The sequence below is a fragment of the Dendroctonus ponderosae genome, unplaced genomic scaffold (assembly GCF_020466585.1).
Source record: "Dendroctonus ponderosae isolate FM_Combo_2020 unplaced genomic scaffold, Dpon_F_20191213v2 Dpon_F_20191213_5, whole genome shotgun sequence".
In the NCBI taxonomy this organism is placed as follows: Eukaryota; Metazoa; Arthropoda; class Insecta; order Coleoptera; family Curculionidae; genus Dendroctonus; species Dendroctonus ponderosae.
The window spans coordinates 9472079-9493095 of NW_026018715.1; the positions used below are offsets into that span (position 1 = coordinate 9472079).

The window sequence follows — 21017 nt, forward strand, 5'->3', positions numbered from 1 at the left end:
TGTTCCTCATTTCTCAACATTCAGGACAGATGCAGGAATATCGACATCAACTGCAGATAAAGAAAACTTCATGTAAGACTCGGTTCAAACTTAGATTTATTTGGGCCAGTGGTTGATTTTGTATTAGGTTTATAAATAATTGATAATTGATATTTTTTTCAAAATTTAGGCGTTTAAGCTATTTTGGCATTGTCAGTCGTGATTTTCTTTTCGCAATGTTCAGAGGAGATACCAGAATGAAGAAATCAACAGTTGCTAAAGCACAATTTCTGTTGGTTTGAACAAAACGTTAATATTGCATAAAATGACAAAACGTTTAGGGTGATTTCGTCATTCTTGCACTCCATCCGTTTTTACTAATTTCTAAACGGTCAGACCAGTTACCGGAATATCAGTACCAACAGTATATAAGAGAAGCTTCAATTAATGGTTGACGCCAATTTCGCATCGTTTAGACTAGTGGTTAATTTTATGTAAATTTACAAAGTATTTCAAATATTGAGCTATTTGACCATTCTCATATTATAGTCAGTTTTTCCGTATTTTTCAACGGTCCGACTAGAAACCAGACTGCAAACATCGATAGTGGATAAATGAAGCTTTATTTAAGACTCAACGGAAATTTCGCTTCATTTTCACTGGTGGCCAATTTTACATTAATTAATAAAGAGTTTAAAGTTTTTGGATGATTAAGTCTGCCTTGCACTGTCATCGGCTTTTCTCTCATTTCTCAACGGCCAGAAGAGATACAGGAATGCGGATATCATCAGTAGATAAAGGCAGCTCCAGTTAGAGCTCGGTGTTATTTTCGCTACATTTCAAGTGATAAATGAATTTATATAAATTTTCAAAGTTTTTAAATCTTTAGGTAGTTTAACCATTTTTGCACAGCCGTTCGTTGTGTATGATTTCTCATTGGTTAAATAAGATATCGTAATCTGAACATCTCAAGTTGATAAGGGAAGCTAAGTTTTGGACCTGGCGCAATTTTGGAGTTATTTGAAGCTTAGGTTGATTTTACATCAATGGACCAAGTTTGAGAATTTTTAGGCAGTTTGACCGTTTTTGCACTGCCGTTCGTTTGTTCCGATTGCTCATCGGTTAAAGAAGATATCGAAATATCCAAATCACATGTTGATAAAGGAAGCTTCATTTAGAACTTGGCGCAATTCTGGCTTAACTTGAGGTTGTGGTTGATTTTGCATCAATTGAGAAAATTTGTGAATTTGTGGACAGTTTGACCATCTGTTTTTTATAATCTCCCAACGGTTAAAAGATGTATCGTAATGTCCGCCCCACCAGTAGATAAAAGAGATCAAACTTAAGACTTGCTAATATTTTGTATCAGTAGAAGATGTGGTTGATTTTACATAAAATGACAAGGTTTTTCAATTTTTGGACAGTTTTGGACGGTTGATGAAAATTTCATAATATCCGCAACATCCCGAGATAACGAAAGCTTCACGTACGATTTGAGGCTATTTTGTCTTCATTTGAATGGTTGATTTTACATAAAATGACAAATTTTTAAAAATCTTGGCGTTTTGGCCATTTTTGCATTGTCATACTGTTTTCCTCATTTCTCAGCACCGAACATAGATAAAAGATGCGGCACTGAGAAGTGGATAAAAGAAGTTCCAGTAAAGTTCTGGTGTCAATTTGGCTCAATCCCGGCAAGCGGTTTAATTTATATGAATTCATAAACTTTTGAAGTTTTGGGCGAGGGCGCCATCGCAGCCCTACAATCTTCTTTTGCTTCATTCTCAATATTCCGGAGAGATAACGGGGTGTAAATTTCGACAATGGATAGCAGAACCCTGATTTATTTCTAGCATATTCAATACTTCCTCTACCGTTGAGGATGTTGGTTTTAAATTGCATTGGCATTTGAAATGTTCTTCGTAATTTTCTTCAACTTTTGTTTCGTATTTAGAAACTCTCTTCTTTCGCCAACATTTTGCAAAATCTTTGTTTTTCCTGTTGCTTGAAAATATTTGAGAGTCATTCAAAAGGGCAAACTTCAATCCTAACTTTTTGTGAAGACCTACGTATACCAATTCAGCAATCGAATAGATATTTATCAAACTTAGTAATGTAAATAAGAGTAATAAATGCGTCGTCGATATACCTTAAAATCGATCAGAAATGATGGTTTAATAATTCGCAACTTTTCATTGCAGTATTTCTTTATCGCTCTACATTTGTAGAAATGGTCAATTAAAGCCCATACTCTACCATAAAACTGATTACTATGAACACTCTATTCCATTATATTTTAAAAGAAATAGAGAAGATTATGAAGGATGCAATAAACCAAAGGAAACTCACCCTATCGAATTAACCAAAAATAAATAAAAGAAAATAAACGAACTTTTGCTCTTCATAGTTGATAAACTGCTGAAAATTTGGTCAAAGGAAATATTTTTAATTGTTTTCCGTCATTTTCACTAAGCAAAAGTTTAATTCCCATTCAAAGCTTAAGTAGCTTCTTAATTTGAGGATTACTAGTTAGGAGTTTGAAGATCGCTGTCTGAAACCATTTTCTAAGCCAGCACTAATTAATACTACTTATAAATGTATTTGTCTGTTTATATCTTCCTTTTTGTATCAATCTTCTCTCCTTTTGAATCAAACGTTTCCAACTCGTGTACTTGAATTCCTTCGTCTTCAAATTCCAATTTCATTTTGCTATATTAATTCAAAACTCATAAAAGTGGTTACTCAAAATATTTTTGCATTTTATCATTGTTTCATCAAAGTCTATGTTTTTTCTTTGCACTTTCCTGACTGACGCGAAATTAATATTCATTCTAGACAGTTTTTGCAGTCTCCATTTTCTGTTCAGAGCGCCAAACAATGTAACTACTTTATATCAATAAAATTTCTCAAAAGCGCTCCAAAGTAAGATCAAACGCAACTTAGTCTCAATATCCTAACTTTTTTTTCTGGGTTTAATTAAATGCTTGCGAATAAAAATTTATGAAACTAAACTCTTCACATTGGTCGTCATTAGTGGCGAAACTGCAGAATTTTACCTACATTGTTCGGTAACGTCCTTCCAAAACGCCAGCCTGTATCTGCATCAGCACAGTTTTTTTCTCAGTAAAACATCAATTGAAGTAAATTTGCTGGGCTTTTAAAGCTCTAGTCAATTAGCTCCAGCCAAAGATATGAATATTTCATCTGGGGCCTCAAAAACTATGTTGCCTCGAGAGAATCACAGCTAATGTTAGAGATCAATTTGTACAATAAATCGAATAAAATTAGATATTGATCAACTTAATGGAGTAAAGCCATTATCGTTTAGTTTTCACAAAGTCATAAATAATTAACCAACTGTTAATGATCGGACTTTTTATAGCCACTTTTGGAATAAATTTGTATGCGTTGCAGTGCGGTTCAATCAAATCCCGATCATTCAAGAAACGTTATGTACCTTGTTATTATTTTCATTGCTTGTAAGTTTGCGACGGTTTTCGGAAAAATTAGCCCAGTATCAGAAGCCAGACATGAAGAGTTGCTTGTAGACTTGATTAGAATGGTGCTGGGTAAAGCAGAGAATGTTTGCTACTTTGAGGACGACAGGTATGGAGGAGTGCTACCAAGAGCATTTGCAACCAAGACCTCAAATTCCTTCGTTATTCTGGCACAGTCGAAGTGCGATTTTTATATTTTGCATGTGAAATTGGAAAACTTGCAATCTGCCCTCAAGCATTTGATTCCTCACACCAAAGTAATCGTAATAAATTCCAAAAGAAATGACGACTCATCTCAGTGGACTCTTGATTCCAAGCTCCTCTATGAAAGAGGGCTGTTTCCTTTAGCAGTCAGCAGCCCAGAAGGTAGCAAGGTAGTGCAAGTTACCCATCTGCAAACTAATACGACGCTACAAGTTCATCGGGGTGAAAATTTTTCATTTCCTTTAGTCACTTGGAGCCCTAAAGACTTTCTGAGGTTCACGGGGAGAAATATAGTTATCACCACATTCCATTGCCCGCCCTTTGTGGAAACTACCGAAAATGGCCTAGAAGGATTGGAGCAGAAGATCATACATGAACTGGTCCAGGACTGGCCGATAGAATATAAAATCATTCCAGATGAAAAAGGGGTCTTGATGAACAAATTCCTGCTAGCAATTGAATCTGTGCAAACAGAACAGTCGGATATTGCATTCTGCTTTCTATGGCAGAGAGTGTTAATGGAGAGAAATGTGGATTTTTCCACTGCAATGTTTCCGACTTGCGTTACTTTCCTGGTGCACAAACCGAAGCTTTTACAAAGCTACACCTTTTTATTCCAAGCTTTCCAGGATATTAACACGTTCATTACATGCCTTTTGACTATCGCTGTTTTGGAAATAATATATAAGGTGTTCATCACTGATCTTTGGCAAGCTAAAGCGTTATTCGAGAGGTCCGCAGGAAGTCATTTAAAACTTCAGCTAACTTCTTCGCGAATCTGCCTGGTAATTATCGTAACTTTTCATTTCCTGTTCTTTTCCTATTACTCAGCCAAACTGACTGTTCTATCGAGTTTTCCGAGATTTTCTCAGAATTACATTCGCTCGTTCACCGATATGGTTGAGCAGCAAACTCAATGGGTCGAGCCGAAGAATGATATCCAAAAATGGCTAAAAAAGACCAACGACAGCATTTGCATGGGAATAGCTCAAAACTTCCGAATTGGAGACAACAGAACGGAAATCAATAAGAAACTTAAAAGCGGCCAATATGGATTTCTGGTGAAACGATTCGCTCAGGATTTCGTCAGTGGTTCGGAGGAACTGGACGACTATGCGAAAATCTACCTTCGCCCCATTCCAGGCTGTTTAGCCACATTTTACAGTTCAATAGCGTTCCAGAAAAATTCCCCATTTCCTCTCTATTTGAACAGGAAAATCAGCAGCATGTTAGAAAGCGGAATTGTGAACTATTGGAGGCAATTAACGTTGAGGAAACCCGCCTATGGGTATTTGAAAAGCTTTAAAAGTTTGTACGTGGATCAAATGGTCACCTCCAAATTCGACATTGATAAGTTATCGGGAATATTGTACTTTCTTGTTTTCGGCTTTGGATTGTCTATAGTGTGTTTTGTTAATGAGCTGTTTAACGGCAGAAAAAAACCTGTAAAGTGCAGTAGCATTAAAAGGGTAAAAACTTAAGCACTTAAAGCACGAAAGCGGTTCTGAAAGTTTTCTCCAAATAAAAGTAGCTGTTTGTGGATAAATGCGTATAAACGAGAAACTTTGTTTTGATTCCTTTAAACTTCGCCAGATTTTCGTCTGGTTATAGATATAAAAAAATACAATGCTCTCGTATTTCTGATGAAACTAAGACTTTATAAAAATAAAATCTTCAAAATTTCGTTGCTTAGAACCGGTTTGTTCATCCTTAGAAAATAGTATTTATCACTGATAAGTAATATAATAAACGAACATTTTAAATGAATAATCCGATACAGCCCTTTGGCGGGGTTGTCAAGTTTAGCCAAGAAACCCAAGTTCTATGCTTCTTCAGAGGTGTTATGTAGTTGTGTCGTCAAACGTCATTCATTAGCAAACCAAACATCAATCAGTTTTATTATTGAACACAGAAACAAATTTGTTAATTAACGGGGATTAATGGCTTCTGGGGTAGAAAGTGCTGATAGTTCCATCAATAAGAAGCCCTCTGGTAAGGTATTCTTATGTTGTCCCACCCCTACATAATCCCAATTCGGAATCCACCCCATAAGCACTTCCTGCCACCCTGCACCCTTTTATTGATAAGACTATCAAGGTGATGACCTTAAAAACGATGACCTAAAAACTCCTTCAACCCTCCTAAGTGGCTACATTAACCTTATGTTACAGATAGTGCATTTAAGCAGCAAAAGCTACCTGCCTGGCAACCAATCCTTACTGCAGGCACAGTTTTGCCCACATTCTTCGTAATAGGGATAGCTTTCATTCCTGTGGGGATTGGATTGCTGTATTTCTCCGATGAGGTCAAGGAACACACCATCGACTATACCAATTGCAATAGAACTGTTTGGAATGGCTCAGAGAACGAATACTCATGGACTCAAACCAACCAGACTTGCATTGATTTTCTGAGCACCAACACAGATTCTGAACAAAAATGTATTTGCAGAATTACGTTCGAGCTTACTGAGCATTTTGAGGTAGGAGCCCGATTTTTTCAGAGGAATTTAGCAAGTCCTGTGGAACAAAACTCCAGTCTTAGTTAAGGTTTCAATGTTTGATGGCTTGTTGTCCCTAATATTCAAAAGGACATCCACTTCCCTAAGCCCTAAAATTCAAACTTCTGCAAGCGGCAAAACGTATTTGTATTGCTTTTTAGGGCAACGTTTTTATGTATTATGGTTTGAGCAATTTTTATCAAAACCATCGACGCTATGTTAAGTCGCGGGACGACAACCAACTTTTGGGAAATTTAGGAGTAGACCCGATACACGACTGTAAACCCTTTGACTTTAACACGACCAGTCGAAGGCCTATTGCGCCTTGTGGAGCAATAGCCAATTCCATGTTTAATGGTAAATTTAACGCCTCAAATTAATTAGTCGCAATTATTCTGAGAAAAAATGTCCTTTGTAGATGTTCTCAATTTATCAATGTACATGAATAGCTGGCACAATGCCACATTGTTTAACACTGGAATTGCATGGGACTCGGACAAAAATATCAAGTTCCGAAATCCACCCGGCGATCTGAGAGAAGCATTTAGTAGTTTTGATAAACCAAAAGCCTGGACTAAAGCTGTCTATGAGCTAGATGAGCGAAACCCTGAAAACAATGGTTAGTAACAGTTTAAAAATTTTGCGTTTCTATCACACCAACGTTTTAAACCAGGTTTTCAAAATGAAGACTTGATTGTTTGGATGAGAACTGCGGCGTTTCCGACATTTAGAAAGTTATATAGGAGAATTGACCATTCTGAGCCCTATTTTACCGATGGTTTGCAGAAAGGAAGTTATTTGCTAATTGTAGAATACAGTGAGTAAAGCAGTAGACATTCTCAATAAAAGGACATTATTTGGAATGAATTTACAGACTATGACGTGAGTAGTTTCGACGGCTCAAAGCGGATGATTTTAAGTACAACTTCATTACTCGGAGGCAAAAATCCATTCTTAGGAATTGCCTACATTGTAGTTGGGGTGGTGTGCTTAATCCTGGGAATTGCCCTACTTCTCATTCATATCAAGTGTGGACGAAGGTAATTTTTTGCTAAACTAAACTAAGTGTATGAAAACCACATTGTTTTCAGTACTAGTGAAATGATCAATGTGAACCCCAGGACCCCCTACCAGTAGACTCTAACCAATTTTCTTGCACTTTGGAGCAAAATGCTTTAGAGCAGTACGGTGCAATAACTAGGGAATTCACAGTTCGTACTTAGTTAAAATAACATTCCACCTGATCCATTGTTCTCCAACATTAATTTATTTTCTAGTTGAAAATACAGATTTATCTTAAGTGTATACTAGTCAAGCATATAATATAAATATTTTCCTATTTACATTGCACAAATCCACTGTGTTGAATGAAATATTTTCAGAAAATAAGCACTATATTGATGTTAGTCACCGAGAGGCCTTTTTAGATGTACATAAATATTAAGCAAGGCATTCAGCTTCAGACAAAAATGTGCATTGGGGGCATTGAAATTTACATAGTGGAACAAAATGGCTTTATCTAGGCGGATAACAATCTTACTGTGGCTGTTTAATTTTTTTAACGCAAGTCAATTTTGTTAAGCTGCTTAAATGTTAGTTACCTCTAGTATTATTTATGTTTATGAAGCATATCTTAAAAAATATATATGTAGTTTACAATTGTGCATTTTTCATCCTGGTATTGAACGAGGTGATTAAAGGAGTAAATTTTCCGAAAGAGTGCATAATTTTTTTAAACCAATAGGCAATGATTGCTTCAGTTTTTTATATAGAACAGTTTCAAAACTATTGCCTTTTAAACAGAATGTGTTGTAATCGAAGGGCTAGCAAAATTGGACGCTGAACGGTTAAATAATACCGTAAAGTATTATTAGAAGTTGAATGCAGCCAAAGTTTTAAATCAATTAAAAGTTTCAACGTAGTTCTTGTTCTTGTTGTCTAAATTTGAAAGTGATTAGCAAAAAAGGATTGACAAAGTTCAATTTAAGCAATATGTGTACTGAAGTCATAGCAATATAAATAATGTTTGAAATATTAATTTCAAGAAGTTTAAAACTGCTAAAACGTAAAATACCACAATCCGATTCCAATGTTTTCTAGCTGTATATTAAACTTCTCAACAAATATAAATTTGACGCAAGAGTTAAGTCGTTTTTTTGCCGATATCGAATCTGATCAAAATTGACCAGTGAATTCAAATAGGCAAATATACATGGTGTCCCAGAATTAGTGGGAGTAGAGCTCTACGTCCTCGTTCTACGAAGGTACAAGCCTTTATTGAAATTCCTTTTTTGTATCACAAACTTTTAAGAATATTTACGCCTTGCAAACTTCTGAAAAACGCAGAAATGATTCATTAATAAAGCTCGTGAAAGAAGAGCGGTAGAAAAAGCGCATTCGCCATCATGACGAACTAACCACCTATTTTATAAATAGAATAAAAATAGTTCCTTCTCAAAAGTGTTTGATTTGTGCCCTGTTCTAGGTTTATCCATCACGAGTACATTTTTAGTTAAGGGTTGCACCTATCTAGAAACTCTCTCTTGTGCCTTCATGACACAAAAAATACTGGCTTTACTGTATGTATTAATGCTTGTTTGCTGTTAGTCATACAAAAAAGTAGTCCTTTAAATTAATTATTTTGAAAAGTTTTCATAACTATTTCTCAAGTCTTTCTGTGAGGGCTCGTAATTCTGCAGGACGCCGTACAGAAATTGACTTATACTATTTTTCTTCGATTGATCCAGAGAGATTTAGGCCCGAACCGCCTGTACTGCACAAAGAGAAATTAAACGTATTTTTCCATGAAGTAACTGCTACTTTGATGGCAAATGCGACAGATTCTGGTGCTTATTATCAGCAGATTATTCTGGTTTAAGGCTTCGCTTAAAAAAATTGTGATTTGCCTTCTTTCACTTGAATCTTTCTAATGTGTTTATCGATAAGTATCATCATTTCCAAATTGTCTGCAGGATCAGACTGTTCTACGCAAATATGTATGTTTTTTGGCTTTAAAAACTCGATCAGAGCTGCACCTTCCTGGTATGAAGCGTGTGTTGAATAACAAACATAGAACTTATAATTTTGATCTACTTCAATGACTCCCTTCTTTAAGTTGTCACTCGTCCAGCGCAGTGCTGATAGTTTAATTCTACGTATTTTGCCTGAAGGTCCGTCATAAGTCCAGTTATGAACTTTGGTCACAGATGGGTTTGTGGTAACACATTTATCCAACTCTGGAATTTTCGAGTAAAATTCAAACTTGTCTGAACTAACGTGAACAGGCATCAGACATCTCGAGTAGATTTCCTTGAAAACGTATTCGTATCCGTACTGGGCGGGTAGATCCAGACTTACATAGTTTTCTGGATCTGCTGCTGTCCAATCTGAAATAATCTTGCAGAGTGCAGCGAGACTGTCCTGTCTTTTCGGAAAAGTTTGGTACGATTCCAAGAAAAAAGTTGTATCCAAATAGACTTTGTCAATGCGTTTTACAAGTCCAAAGTCATCGTAAAAGCATTTAAACTTCTTGAAATCGCTTGCTGCCATTCTGTAGTCGCCTGTATATAAAATGCAGGCATTTTTCGTCTCAAACAGGAACATGACTGATCCTGGACAGTGTCCTGCAGGCACGCAAGTGACCGAAATGTACTCATCACCTACAGGAACCGAATTGGCATGTTCTATTGTCAATTCTTTTAGATTATTTGCAAGTATTGGATATCTGTTTTTTATAATGGTTGCAGATATGGAAGTTAAATATAGATACTTGTTGTCTTCAATGATGCTTGATTGAACTCTTTCATTGTCCAGGCCTTTCATGTGATCGGTATGACAATGCGATAGAAATAGCACGGCGGATTCAGTATTAATTCCATCGAACCTGTCGATACTGATGCCAGGTATTTCTTCCACTATTCCTTCGAAGGTGCTCATCCCAATGTGGCTCCAGCCAGAAAATTGCACAAATCCACCCGTTTACTGTTTTAGTCCGATCGCAGATATATTAGTGATATGCATGATACAAGAAATGTGTATTGGAATATGGATATTCCTCGTATCGTGGGTAACGAGTGATAGATCACAGAGAACTGTTATAATCATATTAGAGTTGATATAGTAACTCTCATATAGGTATAGTAACAGGCATAATAATAACATAATAGGCCTAGTAACACTAGTTTAACACAGCTAATACTAGTATGCCACTACTAATGCTAGTATTATATAATGTCAGCTATATGTAATACGCGAGTTCAACTATCGGCCGCTGCGAAACGTAAACATTACTCGCCATACTCAACATTGTTAACTGCAAAAACCACAATTATATTGGTAATAGCTTCCTGACATGCTATTTTTTACCTTTGTTTTAGGTTTATATCGTAAAACAAATACTTCCACACTTTCCAATGTATTTCTATCTGTTTAAAGCTTGCAAAAGTTGAGCAGAACTAAACAAAATAAGTCACAATGACATCTAATCAAAATAAGTGTCAAATTTGACTAGTTAAACTGTAGTTTATAATTTATCCGCCGGTCGGCGTTTGATGGCGGTAGCTAGATACCAGAGACAAGTACAAGTACAAGACTTGTCTCTGCTAGATACATAGATAAAGAGATGGTGGTGGTAAAAGCATATGATTCTTTTAGCGTTTGCGTTTCCGAAACATTCAATAACAAGTGCAGAACATAAACCTCTGTGAACCTATTTTGAATGAGGTGTGAATCGTAGATTAACGGTTAATTCCAAATCTGCGCCAAACAGCAACAATTACGTAAAACTGCGATCTGAAATACTACATTCAAAACTAACCGCAGCCTAAATAATCAGAAATCGACTATTGAAAGTGTAAAATAACGACGAAAATTGCAAAGCTACGTGATATGCCTAGAAGAAATTAATGGTGAAAGTAACGATTTGAATTTTGGCGGTCAAACGGAAGTGAAAGGGCGGAGCAAAATGGCTGATGTTTAGCGGTTGTTGTTGGTGAATTATAGGTTAATTTTCCCTATAACCTATATCTTCCGGTATTTTGGAGGTAAAAACAGAAAGGAAAATTATTTTGGGGATTATTTTGAGCCCACAGAGTACCTGGCTTAAGGCAGAAGGACGACACGCGAAAATTGCGTCTTCGCGGAAGTCAAATTCCCTAATTCCGGACGTCAAACGAGAGCAGCCATTTGCCTACTCACCAAAGCTGTGGACGCTGTCGATTGTAGTTCTTGGTTAGGTTTTACCTGGTATATTTTGGAGTAAGTATTAATTTTTAGCACTAATATCGCTCTCTAGAGCACATTACGGTGAAAAATCAATAAATTATTTATCCAGTAACGTCACAAACTCGTGAAAACCTTGTGATGTAATTAACATTTGCTTCTCCACTAGAAAATTTTCGGTAATGGACGATGCTGTCGTTCGTCACCATACGGACCCACTTAAATCGAAGCTTTCCTATTTCACTTGGGCTTTAAATGTATTGTTAATATTGCAATATTGCTTTTGTTTACACTTTAAAGCAAACTACGGCACAGTAACCTCATTTTTGATTTCGCATAACCTAGTTTGTCAGAAATTTGCCTGTAACCTTACATTTTGGGGCCGTTTTGCCGTTATTTTCTCGAATTACCAGTTTTTCACCATCTAGTTGGTCGCAACGTGGTTCAAGACGAAGGGCCCCATTCAGTCGCCCACCATTTTGATGATGGTCGCTGATCATTCGTGAAGGAGAAATCAATAAGTTTCAGCATTTCATGCTTCGGCCTTACACAAAATGATGACCCTTTGTTGTCTGCTGGCCACTGGCATGCCAATTATTTGTTGATTTTGAGCCCTAAATGTCTTCAACTTTTTGGTAGTTTTCGTGCAATTGCTTCCTTTTTATTCCTACAGTTTTACATAAAAACCCCATTTTTCCATTTCTTTTAAATGGAAATTGCATTAAATAAAGTGGCAGATTTGTCTAGAAGCAGGTTTCAATTTGAGTTGTCTTTATTCTGACCAGATTCTACTGCACATAAATAGCAAAAGATACGTTAACGGTTGCAAGCACGATTTTACCCGCCGCCATCCCTAAGAAAATAAAATCATAAAATTTTCGAAATAGTAATTTTTCTCATACGAGTTTATTATAATCTGCTTCCAGCTCTAGACGGTCATTATCTGCGTGTCGAAATGTTTGCAGTTTATCCGATAATAAACCATAATTGATATTTAGCCTTAGATATCACTATCTTCTCCCCCAGTCCTAGAAATATTTGCGACAAATCAGCAATGGAGTCAGACATAAGAATGAGAATTGCGTCTTTTGCATTCAAATGTTGTAAATCTAGTCCCAGTTTCTCGTCCGTCCTAAAATTCTCCACCCCCCATTGATTGTTCCTCATCATTATACGGTGTTTATAACAGCAAAATGGAATAAATTCGTGTCCCAAAAAACAGGGTGTCGTAGAACCGTGCCCATTTTTTTAATTTTGAATATTTTCATGTATAGGGTGGCCGAAATTGGCCGTTTTTAGTTAGAAAACCATAGCAGATATAAAGAAACCGCGACGGGTGTTGTCCCTCGTTTCAAAAAGAATATTGGTACTTTTATATTTTTTCTTTGTCGATTTATTCCTGAGATCCACGGTAAAACTGTCAAATAGTTCTTCTATAGCACCTTTATTACTGGTAAAAAACATACGGAGTTTCAAAAAAGTTACATGATAAAAGCGTATTTTTTAAAGCTAAACACCCTGTATATTTCGATACCGTTAGAAGCCGTACTCGTCCCAAGTTCAATCGTTTATATATGTTTTGTTTCATATGTCTTTAGCGCTTTAATTTAAGTAATGAAGTTTAAATAAATCGACCGATAAGCCAATACATTCATCATGTGTTATATTTTTGAAAAAATATTTTTGAATGTTATAGGTATTTTTAGAGAGATCGTTTGTGATCGTAAATCCGATAATTTTTTTTGCTGACCCCGTATACTCATTCCGAAAATAGCAGATCAATCACCAATCATTAACAAGAAAATTTTACATAACATTTGTCTGTCATTTTTACCTGAGAAAATATAGGACCATTTTGAAACTATTAATTTTTTTATAATTCCTCGTAGGTCTTGAGCAAGCGAAATTTTTGAAGGTGTGACTACCATTTTAAGACCACTATCATATGACACCCTGTGTAAAAAGTTTTGGTTTTTACCGTCGTTTTCGTGTCCGATCGTTTTTCGGAACACTCACGTTTATTTATTATATTTTATTTTATTATTTTCACGTTTACTTATTATGAGAGAACAGAGAACAACGTATGAGGCTTTTATGGAATCCTATTCTGATGCAAAAATAGCCTTTTGATTCATTTTTCTCTAAGCTGCTTTGATCATTAGTATCTCCTATAATTTGTGTAGAACCGATGAGACTCTTATTTATCTTGGGAATTGGCACTTTTATCTTATTAAAGTTTGAAAAAAAACGTAAAATGTTTAAGTCCGGTGATCCCCTTCTAATTAATTGAGTTTTACACTTCCAATGCGATGTTTGGTTGAAATGAGGTAGAGTAGGGGTAGTGTTTTTCAGAAATTATTAATAAACTTCACTATTTAATTAGGTCAAAAATTACTCCTTCCGCCAAATCTCCAGGCAAAAAACTTGAACTGATTTAAGAAAATGATTTGATTTATTTGTTATAGAATAGAATAGAATAAATCCATCTCATTTTCGTTCCGCTTTTAGTAACGACAGCCACTTCATTCTGTCCTCAAAAATAAAACTCATTTACTCTCCAACAGAATCATATAATTTTTTTGCTGGTTGTTGAGTCGCAAGTGCTTCAAGTTGCCGCTAGTTTCTTATTGTTGTTTATTTTCCCCGATTGACAAAGAAATAAAAATTGGCGTTATTCGTTCGAAGTAGTTATGAATAGTTGATTATCCGATTGAGAATAATCATCCCATAATCGATTGGAATGCTTTTGGTGCAGCGTGAAATGTATTCTATACAGTCTGTTGCACATGAATAATAGAAGCCACGTTAATTAGCAACTAAGACGAATTTAGACACTTAATGTAATTTTATGTCGGCGTTCTTAAGATGCATAACAAATTTGTCCAGCTCAATAGATCTGGTATAAAAGTGATTTTATGTTGACTTTTCCCTCAAATTTCGCAAAATATTCAGGAATTTTGGAACATTTCAGTTTCCTACTCTTTGTTTCTTTCTAGATTCCTTCGATACCCAAAATTAGCTTTATGGTTTTTCTTTAACTTGAAATTTTCAGAGAAATTTAGATCTTTCTTTTGAATCAGTTTTAAGTCAGAGTTATTTAACTTTTTTACGATCCTTTATATGTGAATTTGTCTAGGTGGGGAATGATGATTATAATCCTAATGATTTGAGATCAAAATGGAAAACGCAACGTTTGGACTAACTTGGGAGGACGCGACTACGGTCGTGCAAACAGAGGAGGTGATAACAACGATAGAAAATGAAATAATTCCGTCCCAATCGGAGGAATTTATGGACGAAGTTGAAAATGTCATGGAGGAAGAATTAGTAGACGATGTCGGAATGGTTGAGGAAGAGGTACCATATTTTCTGGTAAGCTCGTGAAACGATTTAATTAATCTATTGTTGCAGGTTGTTCAAGACAACTCCCAGCTGGATCAGGAGGTTTTAGAACAGCAAGATGGGGAACTGGTATATCTCTCAGGTACAAGCGTTGATCTCAAACTTGTTTTTTTGAGTAAATGAGAAAATTGTTTCAGACGGTAATGTCATAGTCATGCAAGAAAATCAAGAAGAGGCCTATTCCGAAGATCAGCTAATGGAAGTGACTGAGGAAGTTATAACCGACCAGTGGGGTAAGTCAAAATACAGCCAAGATACTTGGCCTATAAGTTAACTAACGATGTTTTTCATCAGGTGAAAGCTATCCGGAAGAAATAATCGTGGGATCTGAAGAAGCTGTTAGTGCTACAGGCAGTCAAACGCCTGGAGATGAGGACGATATTCCATTGCCGACAGACCAAGACGAATATACAGCTGCCAGACCATATCCATGCGACTTTTGCAGCCGAAGGTATACTTGTGGACATTTTCATATCATTTGATTTTGAAATCGTTGTCTTGTTCATTTTTCACTTTTTTACACCAGGTTTCTTGGTCGTTTTTTAGTTCTCTTCAGATTGTTGTGTTTCTGACGCACTTCAGATTTCTTATGATTTCAAATGAATTTTTAACAGTGTTAAAATATGTGTTCTTTAGCTTATTTGATCACTAAAAATGAATTATAATGCTTTTTCGAGATATTCCTATGAAATTTAGAATCTAAATATGTGAGATTGTTGTGAGAATTTTAGGGGTAAAACCTTCATTCCTTTCCGGAACGTTTTGCGGTGCGCGGCTGGAAGGTTTTATAGTTTGAAAATGTATTTTCCGTTGTGTTTTGAAGCGATTACCATTTACCACGTTCTTGATCGTTAATTTTTTCAGAAGTTTACACCCGATAAAATTTAATTCCAGATTTAGAAAAAAAGCAAATCTCATGAACCATATGGTGGCACATCAAACCGATCGCCCGCATGGCTGTAACCTATGCGGAATCCGGTATGTGAGAAAAGCGGATTTAATGAACCATCTAAAAAGCCATGCATATATCTCAGACAATGCGCCAATAGAGGGTAATATTGTGCATTTAGTGTTTTTTATCTCCACTATTATATTGTGACTTTTAGAAGACGAAGACACTTCATTGGTTGAGGATGGTTTTGATAGGGCTGAGAGGAAAGCTCGGGGTTATGGTAAACGGAAACGCAAGAAGCCCGTAAAAGACGAATACGAAAGTGTGTTTGTACCTGCGGATACAGGTATTAAGAATTACTATTTAGCAATGCACACAGTATTACAATTTAGTTCTTACAGCTTCCTCAAGCGCTCAGTTTGAATACACTGAGTCGGGCGATATTAACTATATGGTTGGAGAAGCGGAAAGTAACAGCGAGTATATATCGAATCAGGATGAAATAAAATATCCTGTTACGGATCCAAAAAAACCATTTGTTTGTCAACATTGTGGGGTGGCTTTTGCACGGGAAAAAGCATTGGCTTCACATGCCCGAGTACATGGAGGCGACAGCCCCTTCGAATGTCAGACATGTGGCGAAATGTTTTGGGATATTGCCCTTATGCAGGTTGGTGGACTATTTTTTTCCTAATAAAACTGATATAATTACCTGAGAATACATAATTGTGCTCAACTGGTTTCTTCGCTTGGCTTTAAACAATGACAACCGATATTGTGACATTGTCAACTTATATTTAATGCTAAAATTAATTTTCGATTTAACATTTTCTGAACTATTAAGTGAAGTTTCAATGAACAAGGTTCAAAAGGCAGGAATGAAACATGTGAGTCCAAGTCCTCCATTTTTCGTTTACGTTCACTTGAACCTTTCAAGAAGCAATATTTCTAGCTTTGTGTTTCGATTGTTTAAAGGAACATGCCCGGACAAAACATGGAGAATTAGAGGATTACGATGACGACGAAGACGAGGATTATTCTGACTCGGAAGAAACCAAATATGGAACATTTTACTGTCCTACTTGTGGACTTTCTTTCCACAGACAGGACAACTTACGCAGACATAGCAGAATTCACATCAAAGAGGAGTATGTGAATGAAAATGAACTTGGTCACATCTGTAACGTGTGCGGAGAATCATTTCAGGTAATCCCATTTTAAACCATGTTTATTTATTAATATTGACTTCATCAAAACAAACGAGCTGTAGGAGGTTTTTTTTTTAATTAAAATTATTCATTAGGAAGCCTTAGATCTTCTGGCACACGCAGAGGTGCATGCTCGTGGGTCAGAATATCGCTGCATGATTTGTGGTGAAGTTTGCCTGGAAGAAATGGTTCTATCAAACCATGTCCAGAGTGCTCATAAGAATTTGCCTCCACATACTTGCATTTTATGTGGTCGCACCTGTAAGGATAGCAGAACTTTACTGAAACATTCATGGGAGCACTCTAAGGTAATTGCAACTGGACTTTCCAGGGGATTGCTTATCTAAATGTATATTCTTTATTATCTAGGATAAACCATTTGGGTGCACAAGATGCAGCAAGACCTTTCATAATAGGGCTCGGCTAAAAAGGCACATGCTTTCACACAGGTATAACTTTACAAAACAAGTCGCTTTGAGTCGCCGCATATTTACGGCTGGATTTTTTTTAGAAACAAAGTTGTCACTTGCGATGTGTGCGGCGAAGATTTTGCGGACGGTCGTAGTTTGATGAATCACAGACATAGTCATACCAGCATATCTGGGCGTCAGTTTCCTTGTAAAGAATGCGGGAAAACTTTTGGATCGAGAAGTTCCCAGCAAATACACATTCGCATCCATACAGGTAATTATTAAAAAAACTCCAAAACTGATTATAAATATTGACCGTTGGCTTCTTCAGGTGAAAGGCCGTATGGGTGTCGATTTTGTTGGAAAGCTTTCGCAGATGGCGGAACTTTAAGAAAACATGAAAGAATTCATACCGGAGAAAAACCTTATGCGTGTGCCGTATGCCCTCGGGCTTTTAACCAACGAGTGGTTCTCAGGGAGCACATCAGGCAATTGTTTCCAGAATGATTGCAAAATAGTTTCTAAACCAACAAAATTTGTAGGTCCCATCATTCAGGCCCCGATCCGAAATACTCTCATAGCATGACCCCTTACTGCTGCACTGTGTGTTCAGATATGTTCGCTACATCACAGGACCTAATATTGCATTTGATTCATCACTGCGACATGAACACTGCAATGAAAAGGCAGCCACAAGTTGGCCCGCGTAAATACAAACGACGGTGAGCAAGATCAACGATCTTTTCCATTACCCATTACGCTTTCTATAGCGTCCATTCTAATAATTTTATTAATTCACCCCCAAGAAGTACTACTTCTGATTTTAGGCGAAAACTCAAGCCGCATGAGTTGGATTCTATTGCAGCGCACAATCAACTGGCCGAAGAGAGGTACAATGCCAGACAAGAAGAAGCTGTGGATCAAGAGTATCAAAATCAATTATCCGAAGAGGAGCCCGAAGTAAGGCGGCGCACGAGAAAGGCGTCTGTGAGAAAAGTGTCGACTTCATCGCCTAAAGCAAGGTAGCAAATGTTAATGATTATTGCGAAAAATCTAAATTAAACCCATTTGATGTTAATTATTCGGAAAAATTAACTTATTTGCTCATTTTTTTAAAGCATTAGCGAATCGGTATCGGAGATCTACAATAGCTTACATACAATCGAAAGCAATGATTCAGTATTGCTTCCCAAATCGCCCACTTCTAAAGTGAAGTATACTAAAAAAAAAATAAACGAGGGTGTCCCCATTCCGTCAAGGCCGAAAATGATCCATACTCAAAAAACCAGAGTGCCAGTTGAGACTGGAGAAGATGGACGAATTCGACATAAAACTCGAACTTTAGTTACCAGGACACAACCAGCTGAAATAAAATCATCTACAGGTAAGTGCTCTTATTTGGTTCCGTCGGCTGCCAACTTTTTCGGTTCTTTTTGAAGTATTTGTCTCAAATCTCGCACTTTGCTTTTCTAGGGGAACGCATCAGACCGAGAACTAAAAACGTCAATTATCATATATTGAATGCAGAAAAACTGCCGTTGGCCACTTTCCCAATCGACGATCAGACAGAAGAAGCCGTCGAAAATTTATTAAGGGAAACTGTTGACGATTCGGCCAATGGGGAAGTGCTAACAGAAGAGGTACAGTCATTTACACTGACGTTGAGCAATTTAACCAAGTTTCTTGTTCCTTACAGTTTGTGGAAGAAACGGATATTGCCGCTGAGCAAATCGTAGAGACTGAAGTGCCAGTCCCAGTTAGCCTTGTAGAAGTACGGACCAGAAGAAATAGCACTCGAAGTTCTAGAAATGTTATTGGTCCTGGTAGGCTTTTAGGATTTGAGTTTTGAATAGTGCAAATTTGCTGATAATCAATAAATAAATAAATTTAAAACTGCTGTGCTGGCATAATTTTCTGCCTGTAAAGGAATTTTGTATAATTTTAGGTAGCAAAGTAAGATTGGTCAAAGAAGGCATGGTCGTTTCAAAAATTAGACGGTCCAGTGAGTCCCAAAATGAACCCGAATCTATTTTGCCAGATATACACCATACTGATCAAATTTACGTGAAAGACGAACACCACAGTGGGTTTTTCGAATCAGTTCCCGGCTTTACTTTCCATGAAAACTTTTCAATTTCAGACAATCAAAATCAGCATGACGATGTCGTTTCAGAAGCACCAGAGAATATATCGGAATATACCTCCAAGATGCAAAATATCAAAAGAGAACTGATGGATCCAAGTGCACTTCACGAGCTGGCAGAAATTTCCATGAGACATGCTAACAGTGCAACTAACAACATTTTTAAATGCGAAATGTGTGACGAAGTTTTTACTGATAGAGGACAGTTATTAGTTCACGTTCCAATACATATTTGATGTAAGTACAATTAATTGGTTAGCTTTTTATTTTAATAGCAACCGAACACAGTTTGGACAATTTTATTTTCCGTGCACTATTTTAAAACGGCAGAAAAAAATTCAAATTCGCATTCTGTTCTTCCGCTTTATACGGGGTGTCCCGTAAGCACCTGATCAAAAGGGTACTGCGATATTCTTTGAATCAAAAGAAGACTATCTGACCTAACTTTTATTAACAAAAAATGTCTGGCTTCTCTGCTATTGATGCTCAAAGTTCTTCAAAAAAAATGTTCTGAAATAGCCGGAGAATGGTACGAGGTATTTCAGTGCAGCTCGCAGTGAATTTGTTCTTATGTAAGACTCATATTTTAATGAAACAATCGAGTTTATCTGTTTTGGGCAAGTGATGAATTCTTGAGTGTAGTGGTACAAAAAATACCCGAAATTTTTATTTGATGGATGGAATCAACTCATTTTTTTCTTAGTTCATGCACTAATCATTTCTTCACATTTTTGTGCCCTTTGTAAAATCTTGTAGCATTCAGAGTTTTTGCGTTAAAAAATTATTTCTGTTTTCTTGCCGACACCCTGTACATACCGAAACCACATTTATTTAGAAGACTTAAATTTCCAGAATAGGCGAAGAAGTCCACTTCACTTACTTATCGTTCCTGTGTAACAGATGAAATAGTTTTGCTGATTCAAAGTGCTCTAATTGCACGTACACCGATTCAACGGGTTCATGATCTTTTTACAAAATACATGGAAATTCTGACATGTTTATATTTTTGTAATATAATTACTAAACAGTTTTAAAACCTGTTTCGTATAATGCAATACTTGTATAATCCGTATATATATTTAATTGTTAAAAGCAAGCCTTTAGCTACAGGATGTTGAACTTAATTAGCCAATTTTAACGCTTATTATTGTAACAGTTTTTGTACTCTTATTGCATATTAATTTAAGCAAAAGTGCTCAGGTAACATGCCAAATCTATTGCGTGCACTTTTCATTATTTTAGTTTGATCTTTTGGCAGATAATTTAATTCGTGGTTGCACGTTATGTGAAAAATGCTATAAATCAAAGTGTATTTAAATAGAATACAAAGTATGATTAAATAGAAGCCATTAATAAAACAATTTCTCATCCATCGGTATATATTCGAGCATTGTTTTATACATGTTTAGTTTAATTATTCAAGTTTAGATTGACAGTTTGTATGTTATTGCACAATTGTCAATGAGGATGTAAATAACATGTAGGTTTAGTGGATATAAGGTAAGAAATTCCCAATATTTGATGGATTAAAGTGTTAATAGGCAGTATAGTTTTTTCATTCG

General features: G+C 36.3%; 4 protein-coding genes and 1 long non-coding RNA gene across 10 annotated transcripts in view; 3 read left to right on the forward strand and 2 right to left on the reverse strand.

Moving 5' to 3' along the window:
- Window positions 1–7839, forward strand: part of LOC109535158 (cell cycle control protein 50A) — a 10366-nt gene extending 2527 nt beyond the window's left edge. The window contains exons 1-7 of one of the 2 annotated variants that reach the window (XM_019901011.2): window positions 5537–5672; window positions 5852–6162; window positions 6342–6537; window positions 6599–6799; window positions 6854–6997; window positions 7055–7220; window positions 7272–7839. In XM_019901011.2, the coding sequence (XP_019756570.1) occupies window positions 5621–5672; window positions 5852–6162; window positions 6342–6537; window positions 6599–6799; window positions 6854–6997; window positions 7055–7220; window positions 7272–7317 (1116 nt within the window). In that variant the 5' untranslated portion in view covers window positions 5537–5620 and the 3' untranslated portion in view covers window positions 7318–7839. Of the gene's footprint in view, window positions 1–5536; window positions 5673–5851; window positions 6163–6341; window positions 6538–6598; window positions 6800–6853; window positions 6998–7054; window positions 7221–7271 lie in introns of those variants that run through there. The other variant, XM_019901012.2, reaches the window with a different exon arrangement.
- Window positions 2791–5633, forward strand: LOC125504475. The gene has a single exon (XM_048666526.1). The coding sequence runs from the start codon at window positions 3383–3385 to the stop codon at window positions 5159–5161; it is 1779 nt and encodes a 592-aa protein (XP_048522483.1). The 5' UTR covers window positions 2791–3382; the 3' UTR covers window positions 5162–5633.
- LOC109535159 (protein artemis) lies at window positions 7425–10908 on the reverse strand. Its single transcript, XM_019901014.2, has 2 exons — window positions 10546–10908; window positions 7425–10492 (listed from the first exon to the last, which is right to left on the reverse strand). Exon 2 carries the CDS (start codon window positions 10114–10116, stop codon window positions 9067–9069), a length of 1050 nt encoding a protein of 349 aa, XP_019756573.1. The 5' UTR covers window positions 10117–10492; window positions 10546–10908; the 3' UTR covers window positions 7425–9066.
- Window positions 10909–11174: 266 nt separating this feature from the next.
- On the forward strand, window positions 11175–20999 carry LOC109535156 (zinc finger protein 91). Of its 4 annotated transcripts, none has more exons than XM_019901007.2 (21): window positions 11175–11436; window positions 14537–14757; window positions 14812–14884; window positions 14940–15035; window positions 15097–15253; window positions 15697–15854; window positions 15909–16040; window positions 16096–16364; window positions 16670–16900; window positions 16998–17210; window positions 17272–17351; window positions 17414–17586; window positions 17644–17800; window positions 17855–18034; window positions 18119–18334; window positions 18431–18696; window positions 18786–18952; window positions 19009–19135; window positions 19258–19395; window positions 19453–19692; window positions 20308–20999. In XM_019901007.2, exons 2-20 carry the CDS (start codon window positions 14578–14580, stop codon window positions 19689–19691), a joined length of 3252 nt encoding a protein of 1083 aa, XP_019756566.1. In that variant the 5' UTR covers window positions 11175–11436; window positions 14537–14577; the 3' UTR covers window position 19692; window positions 20308–20999. The 4 variants fall into 4 exon arrangements, with proteins under 4 accessions (XP_019756566.1, XP_019756567.1, XP_019756568.1 ...); XM_019901008.2 differs by having other exon boundaries at window positions 20313–20999; XM_019901009.2 differs by having other exon boundaries at window positions 18122–18334.
- On the reverse strand, window positions 12155–16520 carry LOC125504477. 2 transcript variants are annotated; one of them, XR_007281517.1, is made up of 3 exons: window positions 16407–16520; window positions 12303–12428; window positions 12155–12253 (listed from the first exon to the last, which is right to left on the reverse strand). It is a non-coding gene; the product is annotated as an uncharacterized LOC125504477 (long non-coding RNA). The 2 variants fall into 2 exon arrangements; XR_007281516.1 differs by having other exon boundaries at window positions 12155–12428.
- Window positions 21000–21017: the final 18 nt, after the last annotated feature.